The following is a 24,531-nucleotide window of genomic DNA, read 5'->3' on the forward strand; positions in this document are numbered from 1 at the left end:
TATCTCATCCACATTGATGACTACACACCGCTTTGGCGAGGAGACAACTGTAGTGGCTAGGGCGTGCTCGTGTTTCTGCCTTGCTCCGGGCAAACTCTCAGTGCTCGCGGCGCTTGACGCCAAGTCTGTCGAATGGATAGCCATTCACAGATGCCCCGGATCAAGTCGTACATGCCTCCATTGACGTTCGCGGTCGACATACCCCATAGAGCGGCCGCGATCCCAGGATCTATAAACGTACCAGTCGTCTTCACCTACACCTTCGACATTGCACGCTATATTGCCCAGCTCGTCGGGCTGCCCCAAATGGACATTCTCTGGCATATTGAAGTTATCTCCCAATCCTGCCGATGCTTTTGCCCCATTCGATTTCAGACATCTTGCAGCCATACTTATAGATCCTTCTACGAATCCAGTTGAAATCGGCCCATTGAGCTTCTCTGGGCAACACACTTGTGTATGATAACGGTCTGTCGCCGCAATGATGATCATGAATCAGCGGTATCCCGGTTTCGCACTTGTTGCACATGCACTTTAGCAACCAATGCAACCCTGGAAGATCGGCCCAAGGGTATATTCCCAGGAACAACCCCAATGGCACTGTTTCCAAGCTAGTCGCCAAGATAAGCCCAGGCTCGAAAAGCAACCAACAGGAAGTGCCCCCCAGGGTTCAGCTGTCCCGGGGACCTTCGATTTCCGAGCATGTTGAGAAACGTGCCAGGAGCTGGCCAATTTGACTGGTTACATGCGAGATGCCTCACCCAGCCCAGCTGCCTCATTCGTCTTCGCATGCCAGATTGCCTAGATCGGTCGCTGGCCTATGGAGCCCATTGGTCGTCATTGTCTTGGCGAACGGACCGTCCACTTTTCATCTCCGCATGCCGAAGATACGGAAATGGCAAGCCAATGCATGCTAGGGTTCGATGAGAACCTGCAGCGAGTTGTACAAATATCAATGTCTTGTCAACCCAGCTTGATACTCGCGTTGCCCACAAGACCAGTTCGCCGGAGGCACGTAACATCGAGCCACCATGAAGGGAAGTTCTCTGTTATCGTGGCTAACCACCACCTTCGTCGCCGGTGCTTCGGCGCTCACCATCGGGGAGATCAACGGCGACCGGTTCTTGTCGCCCTACAATGGACAAGACGTCTCCAATGTGACGGGCGTGGTTACGGCAAAGGGCCCTGACGGTCTCTGGCTCCGATCCGTCATAAAGGGCTGCGAGAGGCGCGTCTCGGACGCCGTCTACATATACGGTTCCGCACTCGCCCAGAACGCGTCCATCAGTACGGGAGATGTCATCGTGCTGAGTGGTACAGTCAGCGAGTATAGGTCGAACAAGGATTACTTGTACCTGACCGAGATCACTTCACCGAAGGTCGAAGCCATCTTGGAACATGGCAAGCAAGTCGCGCCAAAAATCATAGGCAAAGATACGTACAGCCCGCCAACCGTTCAGTATACAAGCCTTGACGAAGGCGACGTCTTTGCGGTCCCGAACAACAAGAGTCTTGTCTCGGTGGTGAACCCCATCTTGGAGCCGGAGGAGTACGGCCTGGACTTCTGGGAGAGCCTGTCGGGCCAATTGGTAACAGTCAAGAGCCCACGAGCTATTGGCAGGCCGAACAATTACGGCGATACTTGGGTTGCGATTGGGTGACATCGGGCGAGAATGGCCGTGGAGGGTTGACCGTCACGCCCAAGGGTACGTCTCATCAACAAGGATACCTAGCAGTAGAGAGCTGATTAAACTCATAGATAGCAACCCCGAGGGGATCGTCATCGGCACACCCTGGATGGATCCAACAACCCCACCGATACCAAGCTGGGAGACATGCTCGAAGACATCACGGGCGTGGTGTACCAAGCGTTCGGCTTCTACAGAATCCTGCCGATGACCAAAATCACGGTGCTCAGCTCCCAGGAGCCTACGCTGCCACCCCCGACCTCGCTGACCAGCGACGGCGTGTGCTCGAACGTCCACACCCCTGCAGTTTTTGAGACGACCCAGCTAATACGCCCCTTATTTCAGGACTTCATTGCGGCCATTCTGGCTGAGGACCCGGAGGCCCACATCATCTCGTCAGGCGACTTCAACGAGTATCCGTTTGTCAAGCCCATCACCGAGTTCGAGTCGCGTTCCCGTATGGAAGATCTCGATGTTGTAGCCGGCATCGACGTCCTCGAACGCTACAGCTACCTGTACGATATGAATACCTAGGAGCTCGACCACATGTTCGGTGAGTAGTTAAATACTTCCGCCGTGACCTTCTCATCCCCGAGAAGAAGGAGCGCATTCCTAACGTTACCCGATGTTACAAAGTGAGCCCCGCGTTGGCGAAGACGAAGCCCCAGTTCGAGCACATTCACGTCAACGCGTGGATCGCGTATGACGAGATGGTTTCGGATCATGATCCAAGCGTGGCCAAGATGAACCTGTGCAAGTATTAGTTCGACTCAGATTTGATGTGACGTGGTCCTCTCTCCTGGGGTTGTTGCAAAGGGAACCAATCGTGTGTTGCTATAACCTGTCCGTGAAGTCCACAATTACAATTATAATATGAACGACAATATTAAATCAGTTTGGCTTCGCTCTGGGGTTGGGACCGGTACGAGGTTTGAGTTCGTCAACACCCAGTCTCGCCACACACCAAACTTCACTTGCCATCCCACTTGCGAGGGTTTATATACTGTCAACACATTTCTCCCTTAACCGGGTCGGTATAGCCTCGCGGTAGTATCATTATTATATTATACTTAAAGGCAAGAGGGTTCAACTCCCTCTGCGGTCACTTCTTTTTTTCCCTTTTTTAAATTTCTTATACTTCGATTGGCCGTCTCCCTCCTAACTGCGTAACCTCGGACTCATATAACTCAACATCGTTTAGAATAGCAATTCGCAGCCCCAAATTGGCAGGAGGGCAGGTAAGTTACTGACGGTCCTCGGGCTTGAGCCATTCCCAGGATTGGAACTTGGCATCGCCGTGGCGCCAGACTTTGGCGTCCTCCTCTTCCCGGTGTTTCGACTCCTCTGCCAGGAACTGCGTCAGGTTGCCCTGCTTCTCAGCCTTGACCTGGCGTCCGGCGGCACGAAGGTGCCAAATGCTTCCGTATGTATGTTTGCGGATCTTGACAAGACTGGTGTTTTCGTAAGCCTGAATCCATACCCCCCGGTTGGAGGGACTACTGGAGTCATCCACAATCAGTCGTGACACCGACCCGTCCACGTCCTGGATCCGCCATACGGCATCATCGCCGCCGTACGGAAGCCCGCCAAGCCAGTCGGCACCTCGAGCTGTGCAGGCTTTGTACATACGGTCCGCAAAACCAAGATAGGCATCGACATCATCGACGCCTTCGAGGCTGTGCTTTGCGCTCGAGATGGTGCCGTTGCCAACCACCGTCTCCCATACACAGCGAGAGCATATGCCCGTTCTGATAGCATCATGTGCGCCGGCGATTTGGTCCCACAGTGGCGCATCACTATCTGGCGATAGCTTAGGGGCACTTTTCCCAGCTGCCGACGGCGCAATTATCGGGATAGGTTGGCGCTCAAGCTCACCAAGCAGCGGCTCCAAGGAAGAGATTGTGAGGCGGGTATCAAAAGCCCATTCGGGGTGATGAAGCTTGACGAAGATGGGGGCACAGGAAGTGTCTTCGACTGCGGGCTTTCGGCATATATCCCTTCTCCTTTCCTCGGCCTCCTCATAAGCAGTAAAAAGAGGACCAACGACCGCATTCTTTTCCATATTCTTGACGCGGCAGGAATCAAGGTTGTTCTGACGGCGCACAATCTCATCTGTGCATTCTTGCCTGCAGTACGAATCGAACAGTGGGTTTCGAGGCTCAAGGATAGAGTCCAACTGGGATTTGCTCAAGTGTATGTCGCAGGGGAGAGTCGCGACCTGGTTTTCGAGGGCTGACAGGCATTTGTATGCATCGTCCATGGGGCTCTGGGGCGATGGTTGTCCCTTGGTACTTATGGATTCCAAGGCTTTGTGGATGGCGGGGCGTGGTCCGTCTGCGGGCGAGACAAGACCATTTCTGACTGTCCAGCCGTAATCGCCCGACGGCAAGTTTCGCCAGTCAGGTGACAAACTTCCCTCCTCGGTGTACCTCCGGATCGCATCACCCCAGATCTTCTCCCAAGCATCCTTTTGGCAAGTTTGACCTGCCTGCTCTACACGACGGAGGTGTTCGGGAAGCGAGACGGGGACGTGTGTGTCAGGGCTCAGCACCTGAGACGGTTTCCATTCGTTCAGTGTGTTTTCCAGCCAGTCCAAAGTGCAGGAGTCGCAGTTCCGGTTCCGCCCTCCTCCCCCACCGGCCATGAAGCTAGAAAGACCGTCCAGACTCGTATGGTTCTCACCATCATAGATTTCCCATCTCTGTATCATCTCTTCCATGCAATAGTCATACCGACTATGCTCACTTGGTCTGCAAGTGTGGGAGTTGCGACGAAGGAGGATCTGAAGAGCCTCTGCCGGACCTCGACCAGACGAATTAGTGTCGAATGTTCCGTTGTAGTCCTTGGTGTCGAACACTGCAGCGGAGCATTCTTTCGTAATCAGCTCAGTCGCTTCGACCAGCTCTTTCCGGCAGCCAGGTCGGCATAGGTCTGGAAGGTATTGCACCAGCTCATGGGTAGCATTGTCCCAGTCGTGGGTGAATATCTTTTCGTGGCAGTTTATGGAGGACAGAGAGTCCCATGCTGCCCGGCACCCTTCCGGGCTCCCATTTTGTGCTAGTAGAGGATAGTGCTGCGGGAAGTCCAACCCCCAGTCGATACCTTTGACGGGCCCCTGTGTCACCGTGGTATCGGCCGTGTTATAGCACTGGATGGCTTTCAGAAGGCCATAGACTCCGATGAAGCAGAAAAAGATGATGAGAAGAGCATTCACGAATCGTCCGAGGGGGTTGGCGCTGTTTGTTCTCCTGCCGATTCCGCCCGCCTCGGGGTCGCCAGAGATGTCCTTTGTGTCGCCACGCCTATCATGTTCACTCGTATCGAAGTCATCTCTGTACGGGGAGTATGGTGTCAGAGGCACGTCAGAAGCCCGGTCAAAAGTAGCGGCAGCCATGCTCTCTGAACAGGTCGACACGATATGCTCGACAAGCCAAGGGAAAACCGAGTTGGTGACGATGAGTGAACGTGATGGAAATGAGCCATGTCCATATGCAGTGGGATTGGATTAGGAGAAGGGCAGGCAGCAGGCATGGCAAGGCCCATCCGCTAAGTGGGCTAGAAATGGGTTCTATTTGATGGGAAATGAGCTCGACATCTAACATCTGTGCATTAACCGAAATTGTAGCCATTCTGTCACGGCGTCACACCATTGACTTGAATGAAGCGGTGAATATTGGAAGGCCGAAGATACGAGGCCGTACGGGCATCGTTCGAAGAGGCCGTCGGTTGTCGAACGGGCAAGCATTGATGATACATGCCGTTAACCTAACGATGCAGCTACTGTCGGGTATCTGAGTTCACTTATTCAGCTCGTCGCGCTTCGTGTTAGGGGGGGCAGCACTTAGCGGTATTATTTAGGTACCTGTCACTAAACCACCCCCTGAATTAGTACCCACCTGCTGGCTTATCGATTACCACCCGTTACGTACCCCACCAAAGTCCAATGCCACCCACCCCACACTGACACTGCAGCTGCAGCTGAAGCTGAGAGAGAGAGATGGAGAGCCTTGCATTGATTGAGGCTTGAGGGGCAATTGAACTGGACAGCTCGACCGCAAGCATCTCCCACTAACCCACCCATCGTGAACGCAACCTCACCCACCACCACACCAACCCTTGTCAATATACGCACCGCCGCCATGTCTCACGCGCGCATAGAAGAAGTCTCCGACAGCGACGATGCTGCGTCGGACCCCTCCGAGGGAGACATTGAGGACTTTGCCGACTCCGACATCATGCGTCAGATCGTGCCCAAGACCGCACCCCAGCAGCAGCAGCAGCAGCCGCAGCTCTACAACCCTGTCCCCTCGCCCGTCTCCTTCCCCGGCACGCAGCAGCAGTCCATCACGCCCCAGGACATCGCCCACTACCAGTGCATCTACCCGATCTACTTCGACGCCTCGCGGACGCGGGCCGAGGGCCGCCGCGTCCCCGCGAGCCTGGCCATGGCGAACCCGCTGGCGCGCGAGATCGCCAACGCCTGCGCCGCGCTGCGCCTGCAGCCCGTCTTCGAGGCGCACAAGCTGCACCCGCAGGACTGGGCGAACCCGGGCCGCGTGCGCGTCCCGCCCCTCAACGACGCCGAGAAGAACACCAACAAGAGCATCAAGAACAAGCACCACCTCTACGTCCTCATCGCCAAGTGGATGAAGGACCGCGGCCCCACCACGGGCGACAGCGAGGCTCTCCGCCGCGTCCGCATCCCCGGCCTGCCCGGCATGCCCGAGGACGGCAAGCCCTGGCCCAAGCCCCCCGTCCCGCGCGGCTGGAAGGTCAACGAGCTCGTACCCGCCTACAGCGCGGCCATGACGGGCGGCGGTGTCAGCGAGAACGCTCTGCGCGACATGATGAAGGAGATGGGCGGCATGGGCGGTGGTATGCCAGGAATGCCCGGTATGCCCGGTATGCCAGGTGGCGGAGGCGCAGGTGGCGGTATGGGTGGCATGGGTGACATGATGAGCATGCTGCAGGGTTTGGGAGGAGGTGCCGGTCCGAGCGAGCCAGCTGGCGGTGCTGGCGGTGCTGGCGGCGGCAAGAAGGCTAAGAAGGGCAAGGGAAAGGCCTGAGAGAACCCTCCAAGCTGCACCCCTAGAGCGTTACGCATACTTGCCTCGCTTCGACTCCTGCCTTGCCTTCGGATCGAAGATGGCCCACCCATCATAGACATGGCTAGACGCTTTGTTAGAGAGAGCTCCACCTATGGCATTACGATACCATAACCTTCGGAAACGAGGTCAAGCTGAGATGCATAGGCTGAACCCAATCAATACACATGTTCTGTTACTCCCTGGTTCTTGGGCATGACAGACGATCAGCGTGAAGTAAATAAAATGTTTGTGTTATGTGTGTATTAGTGATACAGCTACAAATGATATGGAATCGGTCTGGGTATCAATCAATAAGCCCATGCTTTCTGCTTGGTGCCCATGTTTTCGCTCTTCCCTTCGTTATAAAACTCGTACAACTCTTTCCCATAAGAACATAAAAGTTTTCATGCCTCGACCTTCCCAAAACACCCTCCCACTCCCCTTGAGCCCGCAATCCAGACCTCGCCCCCAACTCCCGGCACCATCTTCCCATCGGCGCCCGGCATGCGGATCCGCAGCCGCGCAGCCACCCGCCGCTTGATGTCCCGCTCCTCGCGCGCGGCTGCGCCAGCGGCTGTCGACTTCTCGACCGCCACGACCGTGCGGGCCTTGTCGAGCACGTCGTCGCGCCAGCCTTTCCACGCGGCCCAGTCCTCGGCGCGGCGCGCGGCGTGGTACTGCGGCGACGCGCGGGCGGGCCGCCAGGCGGCCAGGCGCGACTCGGGCAGCGTCTTGAGGTCGTAGACCGCGGCCGTTGAGCCGGCCATCTTGAGCAGCTCGGCCAGGACGTCGCGCGACTCGGCCGCAACGAGCTGGCGGCGCTGCTCTGCGGGCGAGGGCTTGCTCGGGAGCAGCGGCTCGGCGAGCCAGTTGTGCTGGTGCAGCTGGTCCGCGGCGCGGGCGCGGCGGTTGTCCTCGCGCAGGTAGCGCACCGCGGCCTGGAGGGAGGCGATCTCGTTGCGGAGCACGTCCATCTCGCGGGCCGTGGCGACGGCGCGCTCCTGGCCGGCCTTGCTGTTGGGGCCCGCGCCTCCGGCCGCGCTGCCGGCTTCGGTGAAGGCCTGCGAGTCGCCGGCCACCTTCTTCCACTTGTCGCGGTCCGTCTCGAGCGTCTTGAGCTCGCGGTCTTGCTTCTCGATGTCCTCCTTAAGCTTCGACATGCTGGTCTGGGCATCCAAGATCTGCGTCTCGAGTTCCGTCATACGAGCCGCCTTGGCGTTGGCGTCACGCATGCGCGCCTCAAGAGTCTCGATGCGCAGGTTAGAGGTGCTAAGGATCTCATCACGCACAGCGACAGCACGTCGGAGGTCGTTGTATGACTCCTTGAGTTGACGCAATTCCTCCTCGGCATCGACAGGAATGGTCTTGAGAGCCTTGAGCTCTTGAGCACGGACGATCCAAGGTTCTTGGCTGCGGTCGAACTCCTGAGTCTGAGAAAGATCCGCACAGACAGCAGCAAGATCGGCGATCTGGCTTGTGAGTGTGCGCAGCTTGGACAGGTATGTCGAGAAGAGGTCCGTCTCGCTGGAAGAGTACGCCGTCATGACAGTGCGATGGACGGTGCTCGAGATATCAGAGTACGAGAGAGGCTCAGTGCGGCCTTCCTCAGAGGTGAGAGTATGCAGGTCCAAACCGATCTTGCGTGACATGTCCGCGAGTTCTTGAGTAGCAGCCTCACACTGCTCGAAGACCTCGCCAGTGTCTGTCGTGAGCGACAGATGTCTCGCCTTGAGGTCTTCCAATGACCGCACAGCCTTCCCGACAATGACCTTGGCACTTCGGGTCTGGCTTACAACGGCCTCTACCTTGCGGGAGAAATGCTGTGCAAGCTCGTCGTCCTCCCCACTGGCGGGGACAACACGCTGCACGAAGTCCTTGACGACCGCAAACGTGGCGGCGGCTGAATCCAGATGGCTCTGCATCATCACAGTCCTCATCTGAACATTGTCCGCGAAGCTTCCAGCCCATCGGAGATGTGAACCTCGCCAAGATGAGTCATGAGGGCAATAGTGCGAGACAATTCGCTGGCGCATTGCTTCTCCTTAAGCTCGTCGCGCCGCAAGCCATCAATCCAGCCGTTCAGCGCTCTCTCGACAGGCTCTAGCTCGAACAAGGCACCATCGTACTTGGCAAATTCTTCCAGCGTGCAGTGGCTGATGGCGTTGACGAAACGGTCGCACATCGACGATACCCAGACAAGTTTGTCCAGGGCATCACAGCCAGCAAAGACATCATCTTCGTGACCCAGATGCGCCTGTCCGCCGACACGGTCCTTAATGAAGCCGTGGAGAAGGTTGGCCTTGAAAGCAAGTCGTCGGAATCGCAAGAGTGCAAGTACCGAGTTCTTGTCCGCATCGTAGGTCTCCGGCAAGAACAGCTTGACAATCTGCAAGTGCTGCTGCGCTTCTTGGGCATCCATTTTCTGCAACTCCAAATCGATAGTCTTGACCTGAGTCTTAGCGGCCGAGATCTGTAGCTTGAGGTTGAGGTCCATCATCTGTCTCGACTTGCTGTTAAGCTGCTCGGATTCGACCTCGTTCACGGCATGCGACGCGCGCATGTCTTCAAGGTCCGTCTGCAAGCTCATAACCAGTTCTCGGAATCTTGAAAGGGTATACTCCATATCCTCAATGTTGTCATCTTGCTGGCCCATTCTCCGAGCTTGCTCAGCAATGACGGTGTCTTTGAAGTCCATCTCCTTCTGCATCTCCTTCTCGTTTTGAACGTGGTTGGCCTCCAACTCGTCGTTGATCTCCCTCAACTCTTCCAGCTCTTCGATGGTTGCATTTAGCTCCTTGACGTGCTCGCCTTGCGTGTAGAGGTCTGAGGAGAGTTTCTCGATCATTTCCTCGGCGGCATCGGCATTGTCAAGCTGTTCCTTCAGATCCTCGACACGCATCTCAGCTTCAACCAACTTCTCCTTAGCAATGACGTATTGTTCTCTGATTGCCTCGAAATCAGTCAAGTCGCTCTGTAGGGCCTTGAGCAGCTCTTTTGACTTCTCATCTTCCTCCTCCTTGAGGTCTCGGAATCGGATGAGGGCCTCCTTCAAACGCTCATTCTGCCTCTCCAGTTGGATCCAATTGGTGCTTTGTCGGTCTTCGGCACTTGTGCCCTTCTCGTATTCTGCCTTCTCATCTCGCAGGATCTCGTTATCAAGCTCTAATTCCTCAGCCTTCAGCTTGAGGGCATCTAATTCAGCCTTGAATACTTCAGCTTCCTCTTGAGCCATTTCCCGATCCAGGGTCGCCAACTCCAAAATCGAGTCATATTCAGCCTGTAGTGTTTCAATGCTCCCAAGTCTGTCCTCGGCCTCCTTGAGTTGTTTCCGTAGGCTAGAGTTTTCCTGCGCTGTAGTCTGGAACTTCCCTTCGATTTTCTTGTTGATGTTGGCGAACTTGTCGTGCTGCTCTTGGATCCTCTCCAGCTCTTTCAGCTTCTCCTTGTCTTCCAGTCGTTTCCGCTCCAGCACCTTGAGCTTCGTTTTCAGGTCCTCATTCTCTCTCGCCAGTGCATTGTTCGCAGCTGGACGAACAGCGCCACTGGCCGTCCGAGAAGCGGGCGTAGTGCTTCCAGGGGTGGTCGTTTTTGAGCCGGCGGGGCCGGTCAGCTTCTCCAGAGCCTGGGTCCGAGACTGTACGGGGCTGATCCCTTGCTCGCCGTCGCTCTTAAGAGGCGAGCTCATATCTGATCCTTTCCCGAAACCGCCCTCATTCCCAGACAACGAGTCGCCGGATAGGACGCGCCCTCCTGCGGGGCGCGAGAGTCCTCCGCGACCTCCTCGAGTAGCAGTAGAAGAACGGCCGCTTGCTGTTCTTGCGACTCCCCCGCCTCTAGCTGTAGCAGATGATGTAGATGCTTGCCTGGTGCCTCGAAGCGGGGGCAAAGCCGGGGGCGCCATGGATGTTCTTGAGGAGCTAACCGTCGACCCACGAGTTGGTCGCGTGCCAACGGAGGAGACTCGTGAATTAGAAGGGGTGCCGGTTCGCGAATTCGTGGCGCTCGCTATGGGGTTTGTCCCGAGCTGTTTCGTCGGTGACCTTGTAGGTGACTATTGGTATTACACACAGTGTCAGTTGCTTTTCTCGATCGTGGAATATGAGTAATCTCGAGAAGATGATTACGAACCCTGACAAGGCTTGATGGGCGGCGTGTTCGATTGACCGGGCTCGGACTGGGAGCATTCAGACTGATCCTCCTGGTCATCTGCGGATCTGCGACGGAGCTGGGCCTCCTTGTTCCCTTCGCGGCCGTCATACTATTCGGGCGCGATGCTGGTTTCGGGCGCTGCGCCGGTGGTGGTGCGGGCTGTTGTATGACCGAGATGGTGACCGGCCGCACGAACATGCCTCTGCCCATCTCGCAGTCGAAATAGCGCTCCCCTGGACGGAGCCATCGTTCTTGCCGCCATCGTCCTCGAGCTCGACGCCGACCCAGTCACCGGTTGCGAAGTGCGTCTGGCCCACGAAGCGAACGGTGGCCTTGCGACCGTCGGTCAACTCGATGATCTGGCCGACTTTAATGCCGGACATGGTTGTCGTCGTTGTAGCGGTGGTATCCAATCATCGGTTCCTCCGCCGTACGAACTTGCACTGGTCGGAGCTTATATGCACATGGTCGCCAGTGCGACTTGGCGGGATCGGGTTTGTTGCTGTGGTATGTGGAAGATGTGGATGTTGCACTCCCCCGGAATTGATACGCGTCTTTGTTTGAATTGGAGGGAAGCTCCAGCCAGGGGTTCGCGGGCTGGAGCTCCAGGGTCATACAGTGTTTGATGTGGCTTAAGAAAGTTTATACTGTGCTTAAACACTGTATGACAATAATAACCCCAAATCCCAGTTCATGGGATTCAACCACGACGACAACCCTTAAGATTCCGAACAGTTGCTCCTAAACAACGAGTTCATAATTGAAATATGTTCACCTCTCGTCATATACGAAAATATCAAACTATAGGCAGCCAAACCATCTAAGACCTGGTATTCTCCGGCGCAGTTGACTACCACCGACATCCTGCCCGTTCATTTGAGCCTCAGAAAACGTTAAGTGACGCCAGCCAGATTTCTCATAGTCTAACCTCCGCACCTCATTCCAGGCCCGAAGATTTTACGGTACACACATTAAAGGTATGTAGGTACTATGTAGGTATATTCTGAGTTTGCACTACTACAATGCGTGCTACGTACTATGCAACAGCTTTGGCCTTGTATTTTACTACCTACATCCCATCAATTTATCTGCAGACCTGCTTCAAGCTCAACCCAATAAAAAACAACATTTTCCAAATACTTCCCTTATCATCACTACAATCCTCAACCTCCCTGTTTACACAAGAACTCACCCAGACGCGGGTCTCTTAGCACCACCCCCCGTCCCAGCCGCTCTAAAACTGCCACTCCGCACCCACTCCATAATCTCGAATCCCAATCGACGCTCCAGTCTTTCGTCCACATGCATACCCGATGCTGCCGGCGCCGTAGCCGGGGCATCAGACGATGATGATGAGGGCGGCGCCGCCGCCGCCGCGACTGCGACTGCGGGGGGTCCGAGCACGCGCAGCACCACGACGGCCGGGTTGACGAACTCGACGCAGTTGTTGCCGCGGACCTCGTCGGCCGAGCACAGCTTGACGAAGATGGTCAAGTCCGGGCCGACGATGCCGCGCCACAGCGTCGCCACCCATTTCCAGTGGTCCTCCGTCTGGTACGCGTCCTTCATGGGCAGGGTGGCGGCGTAGTGGTCGCTCTGGGTCAGGGAGTAGCCCGCGCCGAGGACCGCGACGGGAACTCTGTTGTCAGTATTCGGGGTGGTGGCTGGGATGGATGAGGGCTCGGGATTGGCAGCAGCTGCGGTGCCGCTGCTATCTGAGGAGGAAGAGTTTGCTGTTGGGTTTGTGGTAATGAACTTGATCAGCTCCTCAGACGTGCGATGCCATTTCAGCATCTGGCCGATGTAATTCGCCATTGGGTTGGCAGGGGGTGGCTGCTGCTATCTTGCACAGAGCGGGTCTCTCCAACATTACTGCCATCCCTTTCCTGGTCTGGGGAAGAAGATCCGAGGCTTTTCGATTCTCTATGGCTTTCATCTATGCCTGGGCCATCCCATGTTCTCACAACGCACACGCCAGAGATGCTCAGCGCCTGCTCCACCACGGCAGAGACTTCCTTCAGCACTCCAGGAGCATCCGAGGCCCCCTCAATAGCAATGATGGGCCCTCGCGTTTCAAACGGCGGCGCGCCTGGTACAGGCGATCTGAGGGGTGGGCTGATGGCACGCAGCATATTCAGCTTCAGCAGAAAACTATGTATCCAGCGCGGTGGCGGCGGAGTTGAGCTATGGGGTTGGTGATGCTGCTGCTGCTGCATTGTCTGCTGGCTTTGCCGCGCTACTTGCTGATGCTGTGGTTGCTGTTGCGTGGGGTGCTGAGGCATGCCATTCTGCATTATGCCTAAACCGGTCACGGCATTTGGGTGGGCACTACCGGCAGCGTTCTCTCCAGTTGAGTTCATGTTCGGCGAGTTCGGTAGCTGTGTCTGCAATGGCGGCAACCTCAGCGACTCGTCCAATCCACCACCCGGCCGCGATGGAGTTTGTACTGGTCCTGGGTACGATATGGAAGGGCGAGGGGGCGGCTGCATCTCCACCATACCGTTGGTTGATCGGTATGGCGTCTGTGGCACGCCGCCTCCCATGCCACTCGTTGGAGGTCGAGGCAAACGGTTCGCCCCGGCCCCATTCCCTGATACGACCCTGGCGGCGGTCCGATACCGCCACTGAAAGGAGGCCGGTGGTTTAGTTGCCCGTGTCCTGTTTGTTGTGGGTACCTCGGATCGCCTGCTCCCGGATACGGTGCATAGCCCATCGGCGGCGACCCCGGCATGTACGCGCCCCCTCCGTTCACGCGTCTCCGTTTCGCCACGGCGTCTGCGTGCGTGGGCGACATGGACATCATGGCGTAATCCTCTTCAATCTCCCGCAAGTGCGGCTGCGTATAGCGGTGCCCATGGCTGTCGACCGAAATCATGCTCGCGGTGCTGCCCCGGCGCATCAAGTGATCCGTCTCGATGACGCGCGGGTTGGGCGTCATGTACGCCGGCATGTGACCGTGGGGGCCCCCTGCCATTGATGGTGTATGGGCCGCAGATAGCGGCAGCGGTGGTGGTGGTGCGGCCGCGGCAAACGGCGTGGACGGTGTCCGTGGCGTCGCGATGCACCGACCTCCGCACTTATTGCAGCGACTGGGATCTTCCCCTGTCGATGTGACCTTATTTGCGGCGCTGTTCGCGTTGTTCTGGTTCTTCCCGCCCCGTCGCGGCTGGTACCGGTAGTCCGGATACTGGCGCTGGTGCCTGATCTTTTCCTCTTCGGCGAGCCGCTTCCACGAGTCCTTAACTTCCTCCGGCTGCTCGCGCCACTGCTCCCCGATCAGCTTGGAGATATCTGGGTTTGCAAGTCCGGGATTTCTGGCTGCTACGATGGCTTGGTAGTGTTGACGGTAGAGGATGAATGCTGTTTTTAAAACAAATAGGTTAGTAAAACAAGTTTTTCATCAATTTTCATCAATTTTGTCGTTCAAGAGAGCTCTGGGAACTTGACCCCCAAGGTCTGAGACATGAGCTGAACACTATCAACAAAAGTGAATAGGGGCTGGGGGTATATGATGAAAGACCGAAAGAATGGAATTCTTTTGAGCCGACTAAGAAGTCTTAGTCCCTTTCAAGAATCCTTCGTGATCCTTCTCCTTTGCTACATACAAGTGGCAATCCACAAAGAGTCTAGCCAAGGAGCGGTGGCCATCTCAGGACATCGGGAGCTTCCTTTTGGTAGGACAAAGTGTATCATTTTTGTTGATCAATTGACAAGGAACAATCGTTCAGTACTCACTGTCTTCCCAATCGCGTGACCATGTAAACGTCTGGACCCTGATGGAACACGCAGAAAGGAGCGAATGAAAAGAAGAAGAAAAACGAAGTCAAGTCAAAAAAGGGGGCGGTTTGTAGAGAAAGAGAAAATCGAAAATCCAGAAGAGAAAGGAAAAATAGAGAGAAAAGTCCGGCTTACCGTTTCGAGGGCGAGGAACTTTCGGCGCCTTTGTACACAAACAGATCAAGTCTCGCGGTCCGCCGCCAAGGTCCAGCGGCGTCGCCAGAGATCGCCCCGTCGCCGGTGTATAGAGGCCCAGGTCCTGGAGCCGCGGGTGCTTGTTGGCTTCGTGGATATCTATGCTCGCGGCCCTCTTGCGAAGGCCCGGTTTCGCCGTCGCTGTCGAAAGTGGGGAGGCTGAACCGTCCTCGTTGTTATTGTTGTTCTCCTCGGCGGCTGGCCTTCTACCAATACTGGTACTATTGTCGTTGAAGTCGTTTGCAGGCGTTGAGGAGTAGTGTGGAAGGTAAGGAGGATGAGGGGGTGCCGAAGCTGGTGCTGATGGTATGTGAAGAGGTGTTGGCAATGGTCTTTTCTGTTGTTGATGAGGGTTGGTCTCTTCGTAGCGACTCTGCTGTTGTGATTGTGGTGGTGGTAAAAGCAAAGGAGGATGTGGAGGAAAGCCAAGGCCGATTCTAGATGTGGCCATGGCAGGTTGGTTCATCGGCCTTGTTAGTGAGGAAGGATCACCACTGGAGGAGACCAGGCCATCATCATTATTGGCGTTATTGGTATAGGGACCAGGTGATGGGTGAAGTAGATGCTGCTGGTGATGAGGCTGCGGATCTGCCGTAGTGGTGGTGGTATTGTTGGTGGCGATGCTAGAGTGAGTCGAGCTATTGCCGGCCATGTCTGCCATGATTCAAATCGGCAAGGGGAGATGGATGGGGGGTGTTGCCATATGCTAGTTGCTCCTTCTCTTTGAGCTAGGACCCTGTCTCGTTTTCTTCCCTCCTTGTTTCCCGTGTTCCGATTACGTTCGGTCCTCTCGACAGTGTTCGTAAGTGGGAGGGCGAGAGCGGGAGATTTGACAAACGGGGAGACCGCAGCTAGATGTGGACCGATTATAGTAGGATGAGAGACATCTAACGCTCTCAAGTCTCGCTTTGCCTGCAAACCGCCAATTTTTGCCTTTTTTTTTTTGCTTACAATACGCACACCCACGCCGTAGTCGTCGTTATTCTGATTGCAGGTAGACCTCGAACAGCCAGTCATAAGAAGAGTCTCGGATCAAGGTAAGATTGGTTAGGTATCCCCGTCCAGGTACAGTATTGATGGACTTGACATATGATAAAGGGAGTAGTTGTTACTGAGAGACAGAGATAGTAAGAAGCAAGGCGAGGGGAGTGCTATTGTGTATATGTCTTAAGTAATTGTATTGTCTTCCCTTGAGATATTTTATTCTTTCTTTCTTCTCTCTTGCGGTCCCTTGTTGTCCTAGGGGTAGGGTAGGGAGTAGTAGCATGATAACGAAGAAAGACACCACCTAGGCAATAGCACAACGGTCGATGGGGTGGGAAGGCGTCGACAGTATTAGAGACGCCTCCGCAGAACAAAAGACAGGTATGAGAAGAATGGATTGATCATGGTTGGGCACGGGAAGAGAGCATGCAGTGGGTAATGGGTTGGGAACGGTATGAAGCCGGGAAGACTTGGAGAGAGAGGAGGGAGATGGGGCTCTCCTTCAGTTGCGCCAAAGGAAGAAAGAGAGGAGGACTAAGGACTTGTTGGGATTGTTTCCTTTGTGTTGGCAGTTGAAGAAAGTGGGCTTTCTCTTCGTGTCGTCTTTTTTTCTTTCTTTCACCTCTTTTCCGACAACGATGTGCCACCACGACTCTGCTGTCCTTGGCCGGAGAAACAAATGACGACGATGAAAGGCCACGACGAGGCGACAGAGAAGCTATGAGCACAAAACAATGGTGAGCATATCCTTGTATCATCATTGCCTCTGTGTCAAAGTTGACGGGAGGCGGGATGGCGAGATTGATGTGCTGTACATCGAAAGGGGGCAGGATGGGTATGGATGTGGCCTGTAAGCCTGTCGTCACTCGGTTCTCTTGACTGCAGTCCCGATACCGATTCCTCTTCTCATATCTCATCTGTCATATGTTCTGAAGCTTGGAAGCAAGTAAGAGAAGGGGGGCGTGTGGCAGAATGGAGTAAGCCAAACCGCCAGAGAGCCCTGGATTGGGCAGGCACATGTCTCGGGAATATACTGAGCGTCCAAGCTGATGCAGATAGGGCAATAGCCACATAGACGCCTCATGTTCCCCTCATCCATTTTCTTTGTCCCGGGGTATGCGTTTGTAATGCCGTTTCCGGGATGGGCGGTTGCGCATCTCAGTCATAGCCAGCCAAGCGAGACATTCATCAGAGGGGATAGATATATAACAGAAACGAGATAATCCAGCCAACCAACAATTCGGACAGTGTACTTAAAAGGAGGAAGTCAAATGTGGCCATGCGCCTACTACTTCAATAGCAGGCAACCATGCCGGAGTCAATGCATTGCCCGGCCTGTACCGTCTGGAATGTTGCTGGCATTGCAACAACGCCCTTTGCAGACACACTGCAGAGAAATTCCACGTGCGGCCGAATGGCCATGCCATGCTGTGTTATTGTTTCTAATATTTCATCACGTGCAAATAAGCCGCCACGGTCTCATCGCCTTCTCAATTCCTTGTTGTCGTCGGTTCCAAGTTTCGTAGTGTCTTGAGGCTCCAAAATATAGAATTAGCAACGCTACGCCACGGCCATCCCCAGGTTACACAGTCGTTCATTCTATCAAACGCCAACGACGACGAACATCACCAACAGCTTCTACCAATTAACCGGGCAAATTTTTCTGAGACTCCAAGCAACGCCCATTAGTTTTGTTCCTACAGCCAATTACTCCCTCAAGAATCGCTACATCCATGTGGCAGGTTTTCCTCTCTCTTTCGCCGGGCCAACAGATGACGGGATACTTCTTCCGTTTTTGTCTCAGGTGTTCCCGCTTTACCTGTCCATGATTCATGAAATAAATCCGCGTCCTGTCTCACCGCTCAATAGACTGGCGCTGCGACGGGCGTCGAGGAACAACTCCTCGCATTCGGCCACATCCTTGATATCAATCTCCTTGCGCCCGTTGATTCGGGCAAGAATGCTAATTGCTTCATGTCAGCTCTCTCTGCCACTCACACAGACCGATACTTGCTCTTGTAGGGATAAGCTGGATAGACAAAAGAACAAGTAAAAAGACCCACCTTGCAGGGGTAAGCAACTGAAGGCAGTATCGCAGACTAATCCGAACTCCGTGCTCGGCAAGCTTGTCAATGGCAGCGTCGGAGATGGCCACACTCTCGGTTGTTGCCCGGATGCGCACAATGCGTTTGATCTCATCGGCATCGTACGGCGTGGTTGGGATAATTAGCAAACGGGCCAAAAAGTCCGGAGGAATGCCATGGGCAGCGACTATTCCGTCCGTGCCGCGGATCGTGCACATGCCTCGATTGGAAGCAAGGACCACGATGGGTGAGATGGAAGACTCGAGAGCCCTGTTGAGATAGGTGAAGCACTCAATGTCAAGCATGTGGGCCTGTAGTTTGTTTGTGTTTCCAACGGTCAGTCCTGTCCAATGGCTCGGCGGTCTCGCCAAGGGTCCCCAAGGAATTTGCATGTTGGTTTGGGATACATACCTCGTCAATGAATAGCACACCGGGTACCAGCTCAGCTACGCCCTGGTCAATGTACTTGCTGACCACCTTGTTGATCTCACCGCGTAGCTTGTCGGTGATCTCCGTCATCTTAGGCTTCATGAGCTGGCCCATCATGCTCATGATGTCCTGGCCTCCTTGCGGGCGGGCGTTGGCGACATCGAGGTCGTGCAGGGTCACATCCTGCACAATCTCCTTCTTTTTGTGCACCTCGCCCTTGGGAATGGGCACGTACTCCTCCGCCTCCAGATCGAACTCGGTCGCGTATGCGTCTGATCGTCCCACACGCTTGCAGGCACCTGTGTTGGCTTCGATGTAGACGACATCACCGACCGTGACTCTCTCCTTCTGGATGGCCTCGTATATGCTCGGATCCAATCGCAATTTCTTCTGACCCTTTGCGCTCTTCAGTCCGATCAGCAGGGTGCTAATGGTCTTGCCGTAGCCACCGAGCGGGTTCTCCGCCTCTTCGGGTGTAAGCTCTGTAACCTCGCCTTCGTAGACCTCCTTTGTTTCGCGGACTTTCAGGCCAATAGCTCTTCGGAAGTTCTCCATCAAGACCTCGGTTTTCTTGATCTCGCTCGAATAGACTTCGCTGCCGACGATGGGGCAAAAGGGTACCTTGGTGCCGAGCTCGTGGCTGAGGGCGAGCGCAACAGCCGTCTTTCCGGTTCCAGGGCCTCCGGCAAGTAACACACCTCGTCCTGCCATTTTCTGTACCCGAATCAACTCGACAACTACACCGGCAGCCTATGTGAATGAAAGACGTGTTAGTATCGCACCACCGCTGCCGCCCCGTTCGCATCGGGGAATGCCATACCTCTCTTGCGCCGGCTTGGCCGACGAAGCCACTTGCTTGCTTCTCAGCGGTTCCATCTGACTTCAGCCCAAGACCTCTGATGTGTGTATGCGCCGCCGTGCGGTTTTCGCGATTGTTGCCCTTGATCTCGCTGATTTGAACCATCTTGACGGACTGGAGGCTCAAAGCCTACGGAAGACCTGGCAAGTATTTGCTCTGCTGATAGTTACGAAACTGCAATGGCGGTGCTTCGGTTGCTTTTCTGGATGTTCGGGGCCGTGGATGGAGATCGAAGAATGCTGTGATGGTGATTGCGGCAGGTGAAGTTTAAGCGGGCTGGGGATATGTACTGGAAGCTGCAGCTCCCAAGCTCGTGAACTTTCTTTTTTGGCGTCGCGCTCAGTAACGTACGCCAATCAACGGGTTTCACTAGTACCTCAGTACCTCTTTCTTTCAGGTGGGTTTTGCGCCACACTTACAGGAATGGGCTCTGAATTACGGAGTACACCTAACGGGTTGTACACGAGCACCCACTGTTTCTGACCAGTGAACATTTCTATTAACCTTTTCTGATCGGTAACTTGGGTGCAGTATCAGTGAACCATACATCTAATTGTACAGGCATCAGCATGTCCTTGGTTTCTGCCATTGATATTAATCGAATATTTGTATAGTCTTGCACTGTCGCCGTTCGTTGGCCAAGCCACATGTATCCATCAAGTATCCTGTGGCGCTTACACCACGCCGGTTCCATGGTTCCTTGTGGAAGAAACCCATCCCCAAAGCATTTCAGTTATGTCACAACACAAACAAACCAGTGGGAAACAAATTGGTATGGTCTATCTTGCTATCAACATAAAGTAGCATTCATTGCACGGAATTCTTCATACCATGAATCGTATTGGGTTACTCCAATACCTCCTGGGGACATGAAAGAGAATGCGAGTTTGGTCGACTTCGTTTCACACTGCTGTACCATTCTTCGCGTCTCCAGCAACGACCGAGATGTGTATGCTGTAAGCATATACATAGTATTATAGTTGGTAATCATGAGACTTATATCCATAGTGTGAGCTAATCTCAGGTATAATGTCTACACCGTCTCCTTCAAGCAAGCCTGAGAAATGAATTATACCTATGCTAGTATCTTTTCTCCGTAAACGAACAACGCCTGCAAGGAAAGCGCTTTCTTTATAAGAGCACCTAGCCACAAAGAACAAAAGCACCTTGTTGCTAGTTTTACTTATGCCAGAATAACATTGTTCATTCACAATGAAAGAATATATATAACGGTTAAGTCTTATCCTCCAGAGCTTTAGGTAGGCTTGTGGCATTCTACAATCCATCGCTTGCTACAATACCACAACCCATACATTCATCACGGCAACGCTATGGTCAGTTCAGGTTCTCCCAGAAAGGGCGGCAGCACGAGGGGAGCAGGGCAAGCAGCAGTGTCAACGCCACCACTGCTACGACTGATGGCGTCAAGTCGGACGGCGGCTGCAGCAGCAGCAGCAGCTCTAAAAAGCTGCCCTGGAACGACCCCAATAACAGATACAAAGTTGACTGGGACCGGTTCGAAGCTGTGCATCCCAAGGACCGCCCAATGGACCATAACAAGAAGAAGCGGCCACGGCCTGAGTGCTACACGGATTAGCGTATAAAGCGCGGCTAAATAAATGATATGTGACCTCATGCTCAGCACGGCGGGTGCTAATCGGTTGTTGGCTCTGGTTTGCGGGAGAGTCGGCCAGTCGACTAGCTACCTGAAGTCCACCATGATTTTCGATCAAGCGAGATGGTAATATCAGGCGAAAGATAGCAGGTTTGGCCATGACCCGGTAATACAAAAGGTTTGCTCACCACCATACATGATATATTTTTCCAAGTTCCGACTTGTCTCTTGGCTGTAGTCTTCGTTTGTAGTAAATTCAACGTAAAGACTAAGCAGCTATCTCACTGCCAACTATCATGATGCCAGCGATCTCGTCCCAGATTATCCCACCTCTAATCCAACACCGAAATGAAGTCATGGGACCGGGCACGTTTGGGCTTACTCTACTGCCACTATAGCTATAGATTAGATGACGAACACAGCGTTGACAAAGGACTAAGTAAATGTATCCGTTAGACACCTCTCCTCACAAGAAATAACCAATTTGGCGCTCTAATCCACGTACATTGAATCAAATGCCATGTCTATACCAATTTAGCCTTACAGCCTCCCAACCCGATCCTCGCCAGCAGTATGATCATCATCATCACCGTCCGAATCGACTGATCCAGTCCCATCCATCGATTCCAGCAGCACGACCCCTTCCTCCACTGCATCGATGTCATACCCCCGCATCTGCGGCCCCCTTGTCTCCCCGTCGCCATCTCTATGCTGCTCCTTGTCACCGCTGCTCTTCGTGACGACGACCCAAAGAGCACTGCCCACGATGAGCGCACAGCCCGAGACCGTGACCCAGCCCATGCTTTCCCCGAAGAGCCAGCGATCGAATGCAGCCGAGAAGAGCATATTCGTATAGATCATGGCCGTAGCGCGGTTCGCGTCCGTGGCTTTCCCTTTCACCTTCTTCTTCTGCCTCCCTTCTCCTCCTTCTTCCCCTCCTCCTTCCTCGCCGTCATCCACATCAGACGAGAACGAGGACGACGACGCCATCGCGATACCGCTCGTCATGAGGAACTGCGTCGCGAAGCCGCAGACGCTGATGAGCACCAGCATGCTGGCTTGGCGCCACGTCGCGGGCAGCGCGAAGCGCATGTGGGGCTGGTCGAGGTCCACGGACGGGACCGAAGGCCAGGGCCGCCGTCGTGACGACCACACAGCCGACGCTGAAGTAGTTGACCGAAATCAGGGTGGGGGCGCGGGTCCCGATCTCCCGCAGCGTGACGATGGTGAGGGCGCCGCCGAGGACGCCGATGAGCGCGGCCATGATGGCGATCAGCCGCTCCGCCGGCGTGGGTTCCGTGGTGGTGGCGGCGGAGGCGACAGGGCTAGCTCCTCCTCCTGCTGCGGCTGAAGTGCCATTGCCGTTGCCACTGAATAGCACGCCCTCTGCTACTGACCCATCCACCAAGACGGCCCCTGAGATGGCATTTGGGTCCCCCGCCGCTGCGGTCGTCGCAGCAAACAACGAGATCGGACGTACGATCAACACGACTCCAGCCAGGGCCAGGAAAGAGGCCAACTGCTCCCAGCGCGTGAACCTGTCGTGCAGGAAGACGTGGCACAGGTACCCCGCCAGCGTCGGAGCGAGGAAGGAGATGACGACGGCCTCGGCGAGCGGCAGGTAGGTCATGGAGTCACCACAGACCGTACAGGCCCAGGAAACCGGCGACGCTGCGGAACACGAGCAGGCCCCTCACGGCCCGAACGCCGAATATTTCATCCTGCCAGCTGTCTATCTTGCTGCTGCTGCCTCCACGTCCGAGTTGGAGTGCGCGTCTTCTCCTGCGTCGTCCTGAGTAGTAGGTCCAGAGCCCGCTGAAGAGGGCCGTGGCGCTCATGCGCCAGAAGAGAATCATCATGGGGTGCATGGGCCCCGTCTCCTCGTCGAGCTCGAGCAGGCGCGTGACGGCGCTCATGAGGGCGCCGAAGAACTGTGACACGCAGACGAGTATGGGGCCCTGGTTGCCCCGCCACGTTGAGGCCATATAGGCTCTGAGTGCCGCTGGCCCGCATCCTCTGCCGGTGTTCTTCCCGGCGGCGGCGGCGTATCCTGGGGGCCCGACCAAGGATCTCTGCGAGCTAGGGGCCGGGGATAGCGACAGAGATCGTATACCGTTGTTGTTCATCCACGGTAGCGAAGACAACGGCAACGGCGAGAGTCGGCCATCTTGTAGGAAATGGCCTGCGGAAAGTGCTTCTGTTGTGGAAACACCTTGGCCAAAAAGCTCCTTCTCTTTGTCGTTACTTGGGGCCCCACTCGTCGTTATTGGGCGGCCCCGACGTCCTTGGCCATCGGTGTGCATCTCGGAGCGGTATATACGATTAGGTATGTTCGAAGGCGACCGGGTAGGCAAAGACACGAACGTTTACAGGGGCAGGAGTCTATAATGTGGCCGTTGCCGAGGACTGTCTGGACACTGCGGTGTCTAATTCCCTCAGGAGAAGCTTGTAGACATTCGCAGTACCGACCACGAAAAGAGAGGGCACAAATGTAATATTTACGTATTGCGTGACAAACTAGATTCCTGTGATATAAGTAGAACAAGCCTGAACGAAAAGGGCCAACTTTGTAGTACACTGTAGCAAGTTCACAGACAGCGGCTTTCCAACATCTAAGTAAGGCATAATAGCAAGAGAACAGGAGCAACTAGACCTGGACATCACTGCGAGAGAACTATCCCAGCGAGAATCGCACTCTTCTGCCATTTTTGTACCTGCAAGGGCGCCGAAGTGGGTGCTACTGTGGTTAGGCTAGCTATGGGGAATGGTGCGGGATGTTGGTGTTGGGGACCTAACCAGTAACCGAACCTGGATACTGTTGGAGACAGGCATGCAAACAGTGGCGAGGAGGTGGATCCAGGTTATCCAGATTAATCGAAGGCGTCGCCAGCAATGGTTAGGGTAGTGTACGTGGAGGACGTGACGGGGGAAGGAAGAAGTGTTGGGGAATGCAGCTCCATGTCAGCAACTGCACGCATCATGAACATGACTCCAAAGGGTTACCATCTTAGGTACACAGTCCGAGCCAGCCGGGCAATCATATGGGAAGATCCAAATAAGAGCCGCCAGGGTGCAAGGCCCTCTTCGTTGATAGGACGCTCAGTGGTGGGGCTGGCCTATTCAGGATTGCCGGCCCCTGTGGTTGGTTGCATCCATCCCCTATATCGCCGGATTAGAGCTGCCGCTTGTCCGTTAGCGAGCGAATCGGCGAAGCCCCGCTGCGGTATGGGCTGGGAGGGGCCTACCCGGCTGGACCGGTGCACACGGCGGCTATGGAGGCTGGCTTTGGTTCTGATATGTTCATATCATCAACAACTTCACATGATGTCGCGGGTCAAAGGGCTGGAAGGCTGAACTTTGAAGATCGTGTTACTCAATGGTCGATACACCGAGTCCCAGGAGTAGTACCAGCAATGTGCCAATGAGCCTGTCTCGAAGAGAGGAGAGTTCGAAGTAAAATGCATCATTTAGGATGCCGAAAAGTCGTGTATTCACATGCAAGCTAGCATGGTGACCTGTAGTATATCCGCAAACCGAACGCCGTCGCTGTGCATTGCGCCCCCCAAAAATATTCAGGCTGCCGTAGCAAACTAATTATGCCCTCGGGCTCCAACCTCTGAAGCCATGAGAAACGCCTTCCTCTCCTGCTTTCTCCAACCTTCTT

The 24,531-nt window shown here is 54.9% G+C and overlaps 8 protein-coding genes across 8 annotated transcripts; 3 read left to right on the forward strand and 5 right to left on the reverse strand.

Moving 5' to 3' along the window:
* Positions 1 to 1,031: 1,031 nt before the first annotated feature.
* On the forward strand, positions 1,032 to 2,452 carry PG994_001701 (uncharacterized protein; the record flags this gene model as incomplete). Its single annotated transcript, XM_066853110.1, has 4 exons — positions 1,032 to 1,646; positions 1,764 to 1,979; positions 2,034 to 2,203; positions 2,329 to 2,452. The coding sequence occupies 4 exons, from the start codon at positions 1,032 to 1,034 to the stop codon at positions 2,450 to 2,452; spliced, it is 1,125 nt and encodes a 374-aa protein (XP_066721251.1).
* Positions 2,453 to 2,931: 479 nt separating this feature from the next.
* Positions 2,932 to 5,082, reverse strand: PG994_001702 (uncharacterized protein; the record flags this gene model as incomplete). Its single annotated transcript, XM_066853111.1, has 1 exon — positions 2,932 to 5,082. One exon carries the CDS (start codon positions 5,080 to 5,082, stop codon positions 2,932 to 2,934), a length of 2,151 nt encoding a protein of 716 aa, XP_066721252.1.
* A 745-nt stretch (positions 5,083 to 5,827) lies between these two features.
* On the forward strand, positions 5,828 to 6,754 carry PG994_001703 (signal recognition particle subunit SRP19; the record flags this gene model as incomplete). The annotated part of the gene is made up of 1 exon (XM_066853112.1): positions 5,828 to 6,754. One exon carries the CDS (start codon positions 5,828 to 5,830, stop codon positions 6,752 to 6,754), a length of 927 nt encoding a protein of 308 aa, XP_066721253.1.
* A 425-nt stretch (positions 6,755 to 7,179) lies between these two features.
* On the reverse strand, positions 7,180 to 11,307 carry PG994_001704 (uncharacterized protein; the record flags this gene model as incomplete). The annotated part of the gene is made up of 4 exons (XM_066853113.1): positions 7,180 to 8,691; positions 8,757 to 10,780; positions 10,904 to 11,017; positions 11,121 to 11,307. 4 exons carry the CDS (start codon positions 11,305 to 11,307, stop codon positions 7,180 to 7,182), a joined length of 3,837 nt encoding a protein of 1,278 aa, XP_066721254.1.
* Positions 11,308 to 12,112: 805 nt separating this feature from the next.
* PG994_001705 (HMG box protein) lies at positions 12,113 to 15,557 on the reverse strand (the record flags this gene model as incomplete). The annotated part of the gene is made up of 4 exons (XM_066853114.1): positions 12,113 to 12,763; positions 12,898 to 13,525; positions 13,600 to 14,284; positions 14,837 to 15,557. 4 exons carry the CDS (start codon positions 15,555 to 15,557, stop codon positions 12,113 to 12,115), a joined length of 2,685 nt encoding a protein of 894 aa, XP_066721255.1.
* Positions 15,558 to 17,710: 2,153 nt separating this feature from the next.
* On the reverse strand, positions 17,711 to 19,357 carry PG994_001706 (TIP49 C-terminus-domain-containing protein; the record flags this gene model as incomplete). The annotated part of the gene is made up of 4 exons (XM_066853115.1): positions 17,711 to 17,843; positions 17,944 to 18,275; positions 18,376 to 19,143; positions 19,214 to 19,357. 4 exons carry the CDS (start codon positions 19,355 to 19,357, stop codon positions 17,711 to 17,713), a joined length of 1,377 nt encoding a protein of 458 aa, XP_066721256.1.
* An 840-nt stretch (positions 19,358 to 20,197) lies between these two features.
* Positions 20,198 to 20,849, forward strand: PG994_001707 (uncharacterized protein; the record flags this gene model as incomplete). The annotated part of the gene is made up of 2 exons (XM_066853116.1): positions 20,198 to 20,208; positions 20,597 to 20,849. The coding sequence occupies 2 exons, from the start codon at positions 20,198 to 20,200 to the stop codon at positions 20,847 to 20,849; spliced, it is 264 nt and encodes an 87-aa protein (XP_066721257.1).
* Positions 20,850 to 21,407: 558 nt separating this feature from the next.
* PG994_001708 (uncharacterized protein) lies at positions 21,408 to 23,170 on the reverse strand (the record flags this gene model as incomplete). Its single annotated transcript, XM_066853117.1, is given in 3 exon segments — positions 21,408 to 21,965; positions 21,985 to 22,473; positions 22,538 to 23,170. The coding sequence occupies 3 exon segments, from the start codon at positions 23,168 to 23,170 to the stop codon at positions 21,408 to 21,410; spliced, it is 1,680 nt and encodes a 559-aa protein (XP_066721258.1).
* Between the last annotated feature and the right edge of the window lie 1,361 nt (positions 23,171 to 24,531).

Source organism: Apiospora phragmitis, assembly GCF_038363925.1.
Source record: "Apiospora phragmitis strain CBS 135458 chromosome Unknown utg000002l:1.0-5516284.0:1.0-5523493.0, whole genome shotgun sequence".
Classification (NCBI taxonomy): domain Eukaryota; kingdom Fungi; phylum Ascomycota; class Sordariomycetes; order Amphisphaeriales; family Apiosporaceae; genus Apiospora; species Apiospora phragmitis.